Source organism: Odontesthes bonariensis, chromosome 7 (genome assembly GCF_027942865.1).
Source record: "Odontesthes bonariensis isolate fOdoBon6 chromosome 7, fOdoBon6.hap1, whole genome shotgun sequence".
Taxonomy (NCBI): Eukaryota; Metazoa; Chordata; class Actinopteri; order Atheriniformes; family Atherinopsidae; genus Odontesthes; species Odontesthes bonariensis.
In genome coordinates this window covers 10,030,204-10,046,324 of record NC_134512.1, presented here as the reverse complement: position 1 = coordinate 10,046,324, position 16,121 = coordinate 10,030,204, and the positions used below count along the sequence as shown (strand labels likewise).

Here is a 16,121-nt window from a genome sequence, read left to right as displayed (position 1 = left end):
TTGCATGATTCCTGTGCTTTTGACAAATGTCTGTGTAGTGTGCTGTAACCTTGCCGTTGCTGCCATCTTGGCCAGTAGTCTCTAGCAAAAAAGATCTTTGATTTCATGAGACACTTTCCGATTAAAAAAAGAGCACAGAAATATTAGAAATCATCAAATGTTCATAGCTTTATCAGATAAACAGCCAGGCTTTTGTGCGTTGTTGCCATTTAACACAATGAGATCTGTGGCAGATGCCTAGAAAGAGTGATCAGTCTGAACTGGAATAACCAAAAACCACATGTAGACCACATGCCTGTCAGTCACTCTTATAAGTCTACATAATTATTTGCATGTGTCATGTCATAGTGTCTTGCTGTTGTCCTGTTAAAGGCTACATTCAAATGCTGCCCTGCCAATCCTGGTTCATTATGCAGCGGGCCAGGCCTTCTGCTTTGTTCGTGAAATGCTGACAACTCTCCTCTTCTTTGCGTTCTCTGTTGGTTTCTTACTTTTAAAAGTTGTCTTATGTCCTCGGTGGAGTAGAGTCCTAGAACATTTAGCTCAGTGATGAGTAAAAGAATCCTTTAACTTCAAAATGTTGTTGTTTTAGGAAATTAAAACATGTTGCTCGTGTGGAAATTGATGACGCAGATCCATTCTACATGAATAGTAACCAGACACTGAACTTACATACCAGGGAATAAAAAATAAAAAAAACACCCAGTCAAGTTATTTAATTCTGTCTGTACGTTTTTCAGTAATGAGATAATGATTGGACTGGGCACTGGCGCCATTTCTGGATTTACTTCAAGATGATGCATTCAGTTGTTTATTACAGACTGGAATGAGTTGTCCAGTCTCCCCAGTGAGAATTGTGAGACACTGTGGGCCCTCTAGTGGTCATTGTGGGGCCAGATATGCACTTCAGAAAGCAATTAGTCTGGTAACAACGTGGAGTCTGTGATGAACATGTCACCTGTTCTTTAAATGAACAAACGGGAGCGGCTTTTGCTAATTTAATCTCATGGCCAATGTTTTCTAACTTCAGAATACAAAACTCGCTCTTTTACAGCTTCTGTTTTCTGAGGTTGTGATCATTTGCAGTATATTTAGGAGATACTGTACCCAGGTTGGCTGGCTGCTTATTATCACAGTTGTTGAACTTCTTCTAAAACAAGTCAGATATATTTTCTGATTATCATTTCTTCCAGGAAAGCAATACGAGTGAGCAGCTTTGTTCTGCAACCTACTGCAGGTATAGAAAGGTGGAGATCCCAGGAATATGTGGTCATTATGGTGGCAGATCATATATCGTGAAACTAAAAAGAACATTCCTGAACTTCACTCTGAGGACCACCTCCTGATTATGAACTACTGTTAGTCGTCGTAAGTGACCCTTACCAACCCGTCTCAGCATCTTGCAAAATGAGTTATACCCGCCGTCTCTTGGTGACGGCGCATGCGCCAGAGTTCTCCCAGCCACATGCGTTTGGATCAAAGCTGCGTCAACTGCACAGTGATATCACACGTAGAAGCGGAAGTAAAGTGTGTTTACTTCAATATGCAAAAGAATTCTCCAGGAAAAAATGACTTTCTGTTGCTAGAAACATAAACTTAATTTGTACACATCTGCACAAATTAATCATGAATAATTTTAGATGCGATTTTTGAACTAAATGCAAGCAATCTGGCTTGTCTTCGTACTACTTGTGGCAATTATGAGAGACTGCTTTTGTAACATAACGCTTTATATTGAAAGCCTAACCGGACGCTGCGTAAGTCATGCTGTCTAACCTGACGTCAGACTCAAAGCCGACGTTCATCCAGCCGCGGCCGCTGAGCATCAGAGTTCTGATCCTCCTCTGTGTCGGGAGGCGTGCAGCATGTTGTCACAGATCCACTGAACGCTGCTCGTGTTTTATTCTCTGTCCAACTCCCAGCAGGGTCAGAAGCTGTCGGGCTCAGACCCAACATGGGTTAGAGAGAGAAACCACCTATGGATTATCCACTTTGTGCACTTCAGCGAGGATGATGGGGGGGCAGAGAGGACTTGTTTTCGCAGAGACATCCTGACAAAGACGGGGACTGAGAGGGAGTACGGACAAGGATTCGCTGCTCCTCTGTCTCGTTCTTCAGCTCTTTCTTTTTTCTTTTTTTTTTTTTTCTTGTTCGCATTTTCCAGTTTTGTTGTGTTTCTTTCATCATTTCCCTGCGGGTGTTCGAGACGGAGATGTTTGCAGAATTGCTGTGCGGCGCCGTGGCTCTGGTCCTGTATGTCAACACTCTGAGCGCTGATTTCTGCTACGATGACAGGTACTTCAGTGAATGAATGACACCCAGACCCATGGTACCAACGACACTGTCTGCTCCAGGCTACACTTCCTCAACTGCACCGCAGCAGTACTTCACAGCAGAGATTGGGATAGATTTGCCCCTCATGTTGCCATAACTCCCAGTGAGCAGCATTTCATTGCAAAGGCATCCCAGCTAAGCTTTTTCATTTGCACAACCGGCAGACTGCCTCAGGGCAGGTCTCAGGTATTGATGGAGAAGGTTGCTTTGAAGAGCTGTTGAGTGGTCGAAATCACAGTCAGATTAATTTGACTTCAAATGAAAACAAACAACTCTGACTGGAATATATATTTAATTCGCCCTGTACTCTGCAGTATATCTTTCTAGCAAAATTATGGATTTCTATGGGATGAACAGGGTTGATAAGTGGCATGTTTGGGTGTCTCCTGCAAAGTGCTGCAGCCTCCAGAGTCTGTACTTGCTCAAAATCCTGAGTTGTGCTGAAGAATTAATTGATCTCTGGAGGAGAATCCCTTTCAAACTTGTGTGCAGCCTGCTGAAACTTTGAGCCAAGGCTTTTATTATTAATTTTTCCTAAAAATAGGCAAAGTTGTCACCCTTTCTGCTATAGAGCATCAGTGCTCGGGTTGAGCTCCTGTAATGCAGGGTGATGCATTACTCATAGCTGGCCTTTTGATATTTGATGGCTGAATGGTTGTCAGTGCCTCAGGCTCTATTCACCAACCATGCCTTGATGTAGGTCAGTGGCATCCATATCTTCCTGCCTTGGTTTCATCAGCTTCCCAACATGATTAGTAAGCGCGCTTCAGCCAACATTTAATATAGTAGGATTAAACGCATCCACTCTAAGCCTTCATTCTTGCTTTGGATCAGCAGTATATGAGTGTGTAACAGGTGTTGTGGGACTGGTAAAGCACACCCAGAGCATACAACTTGTTGAACAAACACATTGAGAAGTGGTGCGTTTCCTGTGCATCTCCGTTAAACGCTCTGCATAAATAACACTTCCTGCTCAGCACATCCCCAAAGATCTTTTTTTTTTGGAGAGACTGATACTGTTCTTTTCTTTTTTCTTTTTTTTGCTGTTTGCACTTTGTACTTGGGTCAAGTGATTCAGCTGCTTTAGTGCACAAAAAAGTTGGTGGTCCACGTCCATAAAGCTGTCAGGGAGTGGCAGAGCTGTGCATGGCTGAGAAGCTACTGCCGCTCCTGCTCCTTCAGAGTCAGCTGCTGTGTGGCTGCTGGATCGCCTCTAATAGTTTCAGTATCAAACATAAATCCAAATGCTAATCACTGTCCGAGAAGATGTTAAAACAGAATGTTATTTATCAGTCAACATATATCTTTTGGTCCAGGTGTTTGCAGTCATCTTATGATACAGACAAATGACAGAATTAGCCTGTCCCAGCCAGGGGGTTTCTAAAGATTTTCTCAGAAGTTTTCTGTCCCTGACATGCTTTTTCATTGCAGGTGTCTGTTTTTAAGAGCATGTGTTCATGCTTGCAATTAGCAGCCATCTCGTGTCCCCTTGGGCTGCACTCGGGGAGTAAGAGAGAAAAAGGAAGGATGGGTGCGACAGAGATACTTAATTTTTACGGGTAAAACCCTTTTTGACACGCAGACGGATATCTAACTTGCTTGGGGAGTGAAGGAAAAAAAACCTTAACTAACTTTGTCATATTTAAGAAGCTGTCATACTATAAATACCAAAAGTATGCATTAATGAAACTTTGAGCTTGCCATTACTGAACACCCTGCAGCACATAGACTGGAGACAGACAGTAAATTATGAAGCTCAAGGTTCATGATGTTCGCAAAGCAGCAGTTACGCAGAATGGAACGTGTCATGCCTGAAAATGAAAATCAATTGCTGATGTTTTAATATGGTTGCATTTAAGTAAAAAAAAAAAAAAAAGAAGAAAACTACTGTTCATTGAATTTTTCTTTGATCAATAATTTAGCGGGAAATAGCTATGGATACTTTGTCACAGTAGAGAATTGATTCCTCTCTGTGAAGACAGATTATGTCCCCCCCCAGCTTCTGGCTGTGAGACTAATGCACAGACGTAACTCAGCTAGTGATCTGAAGTTAAAATCCAAAATTAAGCAGTGTTTGGGAAATGGTTAGGCCAATAAAGTTGGCAAAAAAAAAGATACCTGAGGAATTCCACAATTGGCTGACAGTATTATTATGGCAGTGGAACAGCAAATAATTTGTTATTCTTTCTATTTGATAAAAAATAAATAAATAAATTTCCCCTGCTTCTTAGCAGTAACCCATTGATTATTTGGAAATGTATGCCTTCCATATACAGAAAACAAGACCATCGGTGGGTCAAAATTGAAGTATAAAACAAGTTAACAAACTTTGATGAATTTTAATCCTCCAGGCTCTAAAATTTATTTCGATGCAGGGCAGTTTTCTGGGCTTGCAGTCAGTCACGGCCTCTCTCTTGATAAAAATGACTAGAAGAGTGACCTGCTCCACCGTGCCAAATCACCCCAGGGACACTCCTCCTCTCCCTCCCCTGGAAACACTCATCATTAGCACATACACAGCTTTGACGCCTGCTCTGGAAATGGTCGTAATAAGTCATGCAGTTCATATCTCTGCAGCTGCAGTCCACAGTTAGGACTGAGTGGTGGAATGGGAGAGCAGAGATAGTGTCATCGGAGGAAATACTGGTAAAATATTTTGTGCTTTACTATAGGTCCACCCACTATAAAGAGAAGAATCTAGTGAAGACACTATTGGCTTAATTGGAGGTGGCTAACATTAATTTGTTTTGAATAAGAATGCTGTTGAGCCACAATTTAAACAAGAGTGTATGTAGAAACCTGCTCACTTTCTCCATTCAACATTGAACTGTTTTGAACTTGTGTTTCACCTCGGCCCACGCACACTGCTTTTATGGATTATCACTTCCAGCCAGGAGGCTGATGGATGTGATGAACTCGACCCCCTCATTTCTCTGTGATTGTGTGGTGTTGTTTGATTTCACTGTGTGAGGATGTGTGAAGGTTGCGTGTCAAAATAAAGGACGCGGTTTCCTGGGCGTGGGCAGTGATTTATAACGCTCAGAGAGAAGGTAATGGCGAAACTACTCCATACCACGAAATCTTTATTAGATGACTTACGGGCAGAACAAAAACACTGTTCTAGTTGTCATAAAGCCCGTGTTACCGAGGGCTCTGTGTGGTCCACATCAGATGGACACCAGACGGTCTAACTGGCCTGTTGTGGACCTGTCTCTACCCATGACTGTGTCTTCTTTCAGTGATCTGGAACCTTGCTCTTACAGCATGTATCACAGTATTACTATGGTTGTGTTGAGCGCTCAAGGGCGGCAACCCAGCAGTCTGGGTATCTCCATATTTTTTCCCCCAGTCAAACTTTCTCTGTCTGCTCCCTGTAATTACCATCCTGCTTGCAGGGAGCTCACGACATGGTCTCGTGAATGTAGCTTCTACTGACTGCCTCCCCTTCAACCACCCCCTGAAGCCTTTTAGGCCTCCAATACCCATCTTCCACTACCTCCAGATGGTCCCAGTTGGGAAGTAGTTTATGGCTTTTCTCCCCTCACCAGTTTGAAGGGGAATGTTTGAAATAGATTCAAATGTTGGGTGCTTTGTTTGCTTATATTGGCCAAAACTGAGACTTCTGAGATGCTGACGAAGACAGTTCTTAATAGAGTAAGTGAAGATTCTGACAAAATAACCTACACTCATTTCTGTATTTTCAAAGTGGATATATTATTTGAAATGAATCAAATGTATGTGATGTTTGTAGTTAAAAACCCACAGACTGGATTTAACATTTAAGCGCATTTAACATTAGTTTTAGTAGTAGCAGTTTTTAGCGCTAGAGGGAAGCTGTTTTCTCATTAAAAGTTTCAAAACAAAGATTAAACTAAAATATTTGACAAAAGCTGGATCTCGTTTTCAGGAATACGTGGTCCATTCTCGTGAAAATAATGATGAGTAAAAATAAAATAAAGAAAATAAACTTTCACTGCACTGTATTTCAGCTGGAGGTTTCCTTTATACCTGTGTAATAAGATAAAGTTTTTAACTTGAGATAGACATTGTTACAGGATCTATTTTAAGCCATTCACGTCTGTTACACTAAGCACAATCATATAATTTAAATACTCAGGCCAACACTAGACCTTTCAAAATGCATGCTGACTGAAATTGTCTAAAAATCAAGGCTCCCAAAAATGGGATAACACACCCACGTAATGTGATTAAGGGTTGAAACACTCCTGCACGTATACACTCTTAATTACAGTTAAATTGGCTTCGGTATTCTGTGCATGTCCCACAGTTTCTACACCTGGCTTTGAATCTGGAACTTGCAAAGTACGCTATTACAAATAAGAAGAAGAAGCTGGTAACAACAATGAATTAATACAAGAGACAATGTGCATCTGTACCGCTCAACAAGCTAACAGTTTGCCACCAGCTAAACTGTCATTTAATTTGGCCCATGCATGACACGTCAGACATACGTCTGTTATATTTATTTATTTATCATGAATATTTGAGCTTGTTTTGTCTGTCACCGCTGGTACAGAAATGAGGATTATCTGCAGATTCAAGTTAATGACTTAAATGTGGCCGTAGGTTTTTTTTCAATGTATCGTTAATCGGCCGTCAACAGGAGGAACCTTTGTTCCTGTATCTCCTCCGACTGCATTACCTCAGATTTCCAGGGAGTATAGTCTTCTGGCAGAGGAGGAGGAGGATATCTGAGAGGCATCCTGTCCAATATTATTGGATGTAATAGATCTTCTCAGAGGTGGAGAGGGGGGTTTCCGATTTTATAACATCATTTGCACATTTTGCTTGTTTACTGTGTGCCCGTATGAAAGCATTCGCATTCCAGGAGTGAAGTTATTCCAATTTGCAACCATTTCATGTGAAAACAAAGCATGAAAAAATCTTAATAATCTTTATTCCCAAATATTTCCAATTCTTTTCCCTATATGCAGTATGATGATTGAAACAATTGGTGCAGAAAATAGAAAAAGAGGATTCTCAATGGCAATGTGCTTCCAGCGTGATCATCTGCGCTTAAGTTTCACTAGACTGGAAAGATCAGATTGGTTTTAACCACAGACAGTTTTGGATCTCCATTTTGCTAAGCTCTCATTTTCCAACAGATAGCCTGTGAGGATAAAAAATAATATTTTCATCCTCGCCACAATTGCAAGATAAGCTAGTCTGGCAGAATTTAATTTGTATCTAAAAATACCATTAATGAAAGGTTTAATGTGTCTGTGCGTTTCTTCGCTTACCAACAAAACCCCACAGAATTACGCAAACCGCCGCAGTCTTGGATGAAGCGAGTTCATATTTAGGTTAATAGGAAACAGCTGAGTAGATAGCATGCCCTTTTCTTCCTGACGGCCATCAGGCTCAGAAAATGACTGCGTTATTCTGTAACTTGGCCATTGAATTTGCTGCTCAGTGCATTTTAGATATTTTGCTGTGTTCCCTGTGGTGAGAGCAGAAAGGAAAAAGTCTGAAATACCTGCTTATTTGAATAATGTGCAATAGAGGTTATACTTGAGAAAGTGCGTTAAAAACATTAAAAACTACGTTAAGAAAAAAGTGTGTGAGAATACTCTCATTGTAGCACTGTGTTCCTTTTGCCTGACTGGGGACTTCCTCTTCTCTGCCTTTCAATTCTGGGTCTCTAGAAGGTCTCCATTTCAGTAATACAGATTGCTCTGCAAGGTGTAGGCATGGAGCATTCACTGCTCTCTCTCCACTCACAGAACCATGCATAGGTTTGTGTGATGTTTTGCTCCGAATCATTTCTTTTGCTCAGGCCTGCTTAAAGCACACCAGTGGCTCTGTTGTAGTTTGTTCAGCTGTGTCTCTGTGCTGACGTGTCAGAGAAATTTCATTTTGTGATCCTTTTTACACCCCAAACTGTTTGTTGAAGTGGTCAAAAGACTTGTCAGTTTACTTGATGTTCCCCTCTGTGTATAACGTTTGCGTTTCTGACAATATCTCTGTTATTCTAAAAATATATATTTATAGTTTAATATATCACATAGAATAGGTGAGAAAACTTTATTGAATTTGAATTGATCTTGAGCACAAAGCGGATCCCCAGCGCATGAACGGTGATGACTTTCGATATCAAATCTTATGATTAAGAGTCAAATACCTGGAATTTAATTTGTTTTGGTTATTCCAGGTCCCAAGGGGGATACATTTAGATAATATGGGCAGTCCTGACTTTTCATCCTGTATCATTATCAGGAAAAAAGCTTTTACATCTTCATCACTAACACAGATCCCATCATCCCACTCACCAGGTTTACTGTGGAGCTATTTTTCTTTTGCATGGTACTACGACCATAAAAATGAGAATTTGTTTGAGGTAATCATCAGACCGGTTAAATTTGAAAAAAATGTCACTGTGAGCCAGACTTTGTTTTCTCATCAACCAACAAACGAGTCAGCAGAACAGCTTTTTATAAATATCTGTTCCGGTGAAAGCAAGATAAAGAATATAGCTAAAATGAATTTAGGTGTCATTGTGCACGTGTGCATGATTAGTATGTCAACAGTTTAAGGTTTTAATGCTAAGCATGGAAGTACCACTAATACCCTAACTTTTTCACTTAATCACAATAATCCTTCAGTTATTTCACACTGTGAAACATGGTCGTTCCACAATGCTGGACAGCCGTAACCTCCAGGTCCAGATGGTGTCTAGACTTTGTAGAAACATACACAAGTGTTAAATAACCTGTGATAGCTGACGTGCAATTGATCACACAGTGCTGTCACATCTAACATGATTCTGAGTTTGCACGGCACAGTGCAGACAGCTGAATGACTCCAGTGAACAATCGCCTCAGCTGACCGCTATTTGTGCTATGCTACAGCAGTAGACCTTTGGTTCAACTGTGGGACTGAAAGCTGATCGTGAGCAGTCACCATGCCCACCCTTCCTTCAAAGCCTCCACTGTGCTCGAGCAAGGCCAGGGCAAGCTGCTTTAAAGCTGCATTAATCAAGCTCTGATGCTTCATAATCACCGACTGGCATGCAGTGGGATGAGAAATGGGCCATATGTAGCTGTCGCGTTAGCTGCCTGGTGGTAGATTGAGGCATTAGACATTGTCTTCACTGCACTGCAAGATGTTAACCTTAGCCCTCTTTGAGAGTTCTCATTGCTCCTTGCCTAGCTGTTTAATTAAAAGCCAAGAGATTAACTCACTTAATGCATCAAGTGGTTATAGCAGAGCACGCTCACAGATGGCACACTGCAAACAGGCAGAAACACACGCGCACACACACACACACACACAGATGATAATTGCCTTAAATGGGAATTATGTTTTATACCAGACTGGATCATTCAGTACACATTTCCTTCACATGGTCAGTTTTTCATGGCAGACATTCAACACAACTGTTCAATTATGTGAGAAAGGCGTTGAACTTGCCAAGAAATACATTGAGTTAAAAATGAAGGATGGATTGGACTGTTTGAGCAACAAATTCAAAGCTAAATACCATTATACATGTGCTGTGTCAGCTATATGTTCTCCTAATTCAATGTTTGGAATTGGTGTACTGATGAGTTGAGGCTGGGTCCAGGTTATGCTGCTATCATTAGACATGGGTCTCAGATGCTTTGACTCTGTTAGGCTAAGTTGTTAATGGGTCTAGACAAGGGTTTGGATTTCCAGAGCTAATGCTGGCTGATGGCTCTTAAGCTGTGGCCACTCTCAGGCTCTTGGCCCTCTTCATATTAATGGGATTAACAGCACTGTGGATGAGAGGGAGTACGACGTGTAAACAGAGAACCCCAATCCATTAGAAACAAAAACTCCCCTGTCCCCAAAATCCAGCAGGGATGGTGAAGTCTGCCGTTTTAAGAATGGCCAACAAAAAGACCCTGCCTTGGTTTGCACCTCCATCCCTGTGGTGTTACTCCTCACTGAGGATCGCGGGCTCATTTCGATAAGGTTATGACACAAGCTGGACCATTCGGAGGCAGTGCCTTTGTCTATTGTGAGACGAAGGGGCTGTGTGGTCCCTCTGTTCTCCCTGGATTCAGTGAAGGAGGCCATTTGTCGCCAAATAGAGGGGAATTATTCCCTCATTGTGTTGTCCTGTTGTTTATGGAGGACAAAAAAAAAAATCAAGACCTCAGTGTTGGTGAACAGAGCGGAAAGATTCTACAGCATCTAGGGCCAAATCTGTCAAAACCAGTTGGGTAATCTCATCACGGTCGTACGTGCTCTCAAAGCTCTGGCTCTCTCATAGAGGGACGAGATCGGAGGAGTCACAGTTTGTGAGCTCACGGAAGCGAAATTGTACCATGAATATGCCAGCACAGTTTGTTAATTTGGGGTGACTGGGTTGTTTTGTTCAGAAAACCTTTTGTCAGTCAAAACACTTTGTGAGTTCCATATTGAACATCATTCATCTGCTTTTGAACATGTCCTGTACTTTTTTTTATTATTCTTTTTTGAAAATGACAGTAGTGAAGTAATCTGATTTGCTGAGATCATATTCTGAAGCTTCGTGGTGTACTGTTGCTGTAGACTGTACAACGCGGAAGATCAGCTGCACAATACATCTTGAAATCTGAGGTTTCGACCCGCTTCATAGCTTGTTGTTTATCTACAGTACTGTCTCGTAGGTTATGTAAGATTCTCCACCAATCAAAATGGCTCAGTCCGAGACCATTTTTAGACAGTAAAACGTTGCCCAGGATAATTGCACAAATACTACTGTCATGTCAAGAAGACTTGTATTGCAAGAAGACATTTTCCGTAATTTTAATTTCCGTTTCATGTCAGGTTCTTTCCTTAAAAGAACCAAATGTCAGACAATCTGTGACTTGTGTAGTTATTGTGGTTTTTGTGTTTTTCCCATTTGATTATAGTATCTGGTGTTTCAAATGTTTGGTAGATGTGTGAGACAAAGTACTGTAAGGCCTGTGGTCTGGCCAGTTAATCTAACAGGACACCCGTCATACACACTGAGACAAAAATAAAGCTATTCTGCTTTTGGCATTTATTTTGGTGCTGTATGTTCTCTGCGATGACTACTGTTCAGTTCAAATTAAAGGAAATTAGGAATTGGGAGTGATTTGTCGTTTGTGAATTGTCGCATACTTTTCCTCACTTTGCAAAAATGTCTAACAGAGCGAATTGAAAACCTTGGAGGACCCAGCTGCAGGAGCTGCCTCCTCCCGTTTTCTTCCCTCGCTTCCTACCTCTTACCAGACCACAGCAACGGAGGAAGCACATCTTTTCACAAGCTGCCTCTAATTGATACTGCTGAGCCTTTGGAACGCAGAGTGTGGTTTTAGTCCTCTGCGAAATGCGTGCAAAGCACAACAGCCTGCAGATTGCCACCCTCTGGGACACAACAGGTCATTTACAACAAGACGACCAGTCTGCTTCAGGTTCTTTTATAGTTTAATTTAAATACATTTAAGAATTTTAAAAAAAGCAAAAAAAAAAATAAAAACAAAAATCTACCCCTCTTGCCAAGCTTTCATTAAATAGCTGCACTGGAAGAGGGCAAAAGTTGAGTCCAGTCCAGAGCTGGAATCTCAGCCCAAAGGGGCTTTTCACTAAATGTTGTGTGGAATTTGAAAGAATGAAACCAGATATGTATATTAAGATCGTGTTCTTGATCGTTCTGGCCTTTTGCTTCTGTTCCCAGTCATACTTTTCCTCACCAGCTACCACTGAAGATTGTGCATTAAATGACTGTTTTACTTTGAATTAATTCCGGATTTGAATCTATATATTCTTTGACTGGAGTTGTGTATGTGACTTTACTAAATCCAATCAAACGCGGTGTAAACCCACTGCCTCTTATGTAGCTTGTCATGACTCGGTGAGGCAGACGAGTCTGACATTTCCAGATGGAGAACAGCTTGCTTTGTATTGCATTTCACACACTGAGCCAGCTCTTGTCATTTGCTCTATTTTTTCTCTCTGTCACCATGAATAAAATCAAACCAGCATCTGATTGATGGGATCACGATTGTTTACAGGGTTGATTTTAGTGGTTTATTTTGGCTGAGCACTGACCGTTGGTATCTGTGGCTATAACGTTTCTCATCATCTGTGACCTTTTTGATGACTGACTTTCCCTTTCTGGCTTTACGGTAAAGTGAGGTTTTCCTCTTTGTCAGGAGGTGAATTAACACAATTGGCCCGTGTTTATTTTTGGTCCTAGAGAGAAGTTTAGGTTGGGAGAAAGTGAGCACGACTGCTTTTTCTGCTGAGGTTTGAGAATCTGGAAGAAGTGCTGTCAGCTGCTCTGACAGAGTAATCAGACTTCTTAAATATGCACTCAGGAAAGTAGTTTTTTAAGCTGAAATAGGTTGACAATATGCAAAAGGCGGAAGAGTGGAACTGGCCAGAATGAAGGACAGAGCATTGTTGCCTTAGGTGGAAATCTGATTTCTGAATAATTGCAGTTTTAAACGCCTGTTTGAGTATTTATATATGTGTTGTCCTGATTATGAACTCTAGCTGGACAAAGCCTTACAACCTTTACTTGATGACATGTTAAGAGGGTCTAAATCATAACCACGCCAGATCCCCCAAGTGGCTCCTCCGAGCATGTCCAACATTTACGGTCGACACTTTTCACAGCACCACATGGCAGAAACATTAGTTGCTGTTTTAATTAGAAGGCGGTTTAAAGGGGGGAATTCATCCTCAGCACTGAAGGCTTGGAAACTTTATTTTTATTCACGTGAGTGACTGCTGGGCTCCCAGATGAAGACCATCTCTCCTGTGCTCATCTGTTCAAATAAACTGTCACTCATACACTTCAAGTCTTCTGTGTTTCTACCATCACATGCAAACCTTTGCAAGTCTTTCAGTGTAATTATGTTTTGATAAACAAACTTCATTACCACAGAGAAAGACAAATCAAGCTCAGAGGAGAATGAATGATTCTAAAAATGGTCTAAAACACCCTGTTGGCAGATTCCCTTCGCTTGTGTCAAAGAAAATTCATATCAGCACACCAAACACTAAATCTAATGGCTTTTGCAGTGCTCCCCTCTCCTCAGCTGTTTATGTAGTACTACTCTGAAACATTTGCTAATGCTGCGGGCCCATTACTCCACTTGAATGAAGGATTTTAGTTACTCTTTCTTGTTATAGCTTATACAAAGCAGGCAGCCCCCAGGAGTGTATCTTCCTTGACAGGCTGTCCACTCTCTGGAGACATGGCTCCGTTCTTCAGAGAGAATAGACCCTGATTGGTGGTACCATTATGTCACCTCCTGAACAGCACGCTCGGAAACTTCATTCTCCTCAGGAGCTTGCATGCACTTTCAGCAGCTCATTGAGATATCATTGATTTTTTTTTTTCTCTTTTTGAAAGGGTATTATCTATCATAGTTTCCCTGTAAGCACATAGATGACTGGCTCTTATTTGATGAATAAGGATTTCATTTATTTCTTCATGCAACCACCTCATTTATTCACTGAAGTGTGATGGAAAAGGAATGACTTGCATATCTTTTGCCTGCAGTGTCACAGCGGCTTTCATTTTTTTATGTTAAAATATAGTCTTTAGATGTGGTTATTCTCCCAAAAGGCAGATGTAGTATGGGTAATGCGTCCACATGAGAAAGTTATGTACGTGTTTTTTTTCTTTTTAAATGTGATGCATTACATGTGGACAACAATTTGAGATCAGAACTATAGTATTTAGAAGATTACTGTGTATCTCACACCACACTGTTGGAGACGCTTGGCTGTAAATCATGTGGATGAATGATGGATGTCGGTTGTCACCATGAACAGATGAGTTGGCAGGAGACGTTTGGGGATTTTTGCCAGCTCAATAAGGGTTTAATTTGTGGTAACAACTTGACATCAGCGTATTAGGGCTACTTTGAAATCAGAGAATCAAACCTCTGTAAAGGAAATGAAAGAAGAATTTTGTGGATGGATTTTAAGTCGCTCTGGACTACAGACACTTTGCCTGTATTGCACTACTCTTTATTTCCAAGTATTATTTCCAAGTGAAACCGTGTTTATGGGGCTCAGAATTCTGAATGGCCCTTTTGTCAAATAAATGCAGCCACTGCAATAGATTTTTCAGAGACTGCTTCCTGCTGTCTGATTTAAAAAAAAAAAAAGAAAAAAAAGAAAAGGACACCTAATAAAAGTACTTTTTAGCTTTTGGACACTTGCACAGTTTTTGTCACGGCAATGAGTAATAAAGGGCTTTTAACAGTGCACAAAACATGTTAAAGTGTTAAATAGCATTAGGGAAAAATGTGTTTGACGTGAGACATTAGCTAACAAAGTTCCCTTTTGTCTTGTTGTTCAATCTGTTATCAAACACAATTCATTACTGCCTCCACGGCTGGTTTATTAATCTATATTTCGTTGACTTTGTTACCACACATTTTGTAATGATCCCTCATTCACATTTTGGCTACGCCTTTACATTAAGTTTATTTTTTTCAGTGTAATTGGCTGTTGTTTTCACGGGCACTTTGTGTTTTACACTAAATTTCAAACTTGGCTTTCACTCTGTGCAATTACAATTACCCTTTCGAGAGCTGTGATTGAGCTATGTTTGGTGTCCAAAGCCTACTCAAAATGAGGCAAACCTTTCCTGTTGTGGTTATTCAAAAATCAATATTTTCCATGGAAATAAGAATATTTAAAGTACAAATGGGGTTTAATAAGCACTTCCTCAATACCTTGCTCAAGTTTTTTTTTATCATTCAGTCATTTCACTTGCTGCCAAGGCTTAATAGTTTTTCAACACGCCATCTGAGTGATTATTTTGTTGGAAAGGACACATGCAAACCGGTGCCATAATCACATAATCAGCATTAGGCCAGATTTCATGGTATCCATAAGAAGAGCTCTGGTTTTCTTCAAGAACCAGAGACTGCTGTTTCACATGATGTTCAGTATCTGATTGATAGAGAAACTAACCATTTTGAAGATTCATGTCTTGTCAGCATTGTTTATTTAGAGTATTGCCTCTCCAAATTGATAGTACTAATTTATTCAAATATATTTAACATCTGATATGAATGGCAGTTAGTGCTGTTGACCTTGTGGAAAAAAAAGTCAGAACAGTTGAAAATGAGCATTGTTCTCCTGCTGTTCATAATAATCCAAAACAGATTCTTTTGTGTGTGCGAAACCTTCATCCGAACCCCGCAGAAAAATTTGGAACAGTAATGTTGGCAAAAAGACCTCTTCTTACATTATTTACTTTCTTTTTGAAACTTTAAAGCAGATGGATGATACTGCGTGTTTTTCACATCTCAACAGCCGCATCATCAAAACAGATTTATTGTAACAGGCGATTGTCTCTTAAAGTGTTTAGTATTTGCACATTTATTCGACTTAGGAAACTTCTTGCGTGTACTGTAATTATCAGTGGACACCAAGGGGTCAGCTGCTGTGGCACGAGACACCCACAGTCGTCTTAACCAGATTAGTGTTTAAATCTTTAATCTTTGGTCAAAAGGCTGTTAGATCTGCATTAATTAATGCATACGTGTCTTTTTCTAAATGCATTTTTGTTTAAACCATTTGCTGTAGTTATCAGATATAAAGAAAAGTAAATAAATATGCCCTTTGAAGATAAAGTGTATTTGATCTGGACTATAGATTTTCTGATTGTGTTTTAAATTTTAGTAAGAAACTATGTTCTTCTGTTGGAAAAAAAGAGAACGTTGATTCGATCTCAGCTGGGGAAGCAAAGATGAAAACCAGCTCTCCTGCACATGTACGCAGAGTTGCATTGTTTGACAGCTCTGAGCCTGGAAGCAGAAGCC

At 40.6% G+C, this 16,121-nt stretch overlaps 1 protein-coding gene across 1 annotated transcript in view; it reads left to right on the top strand.

Annotated features, from left to right (window-relative positions):
- Positions 1–1,831: 1,831 nt before the first annotated feature.
- tmtc2b (transmembrane O-mannosyltransferase targeting cadherins 2b) overlaps positions 1,832–16,121 on the top strand; it is an 85,382-nt gene continuing 71,092 nt past the window's right edge. The window contains exon 1 of the mRNA XM_075469392.1: positions 1,832–2,295. Coding sequence (XP_075325507.1) covers positions 2,213–2,295 — 83 coding nt within the window. The 5' untranslated portion in view covers positions 1,832–2,212. The remainder of the gene's footprint in view (positions 2,296–16,121) is intronic.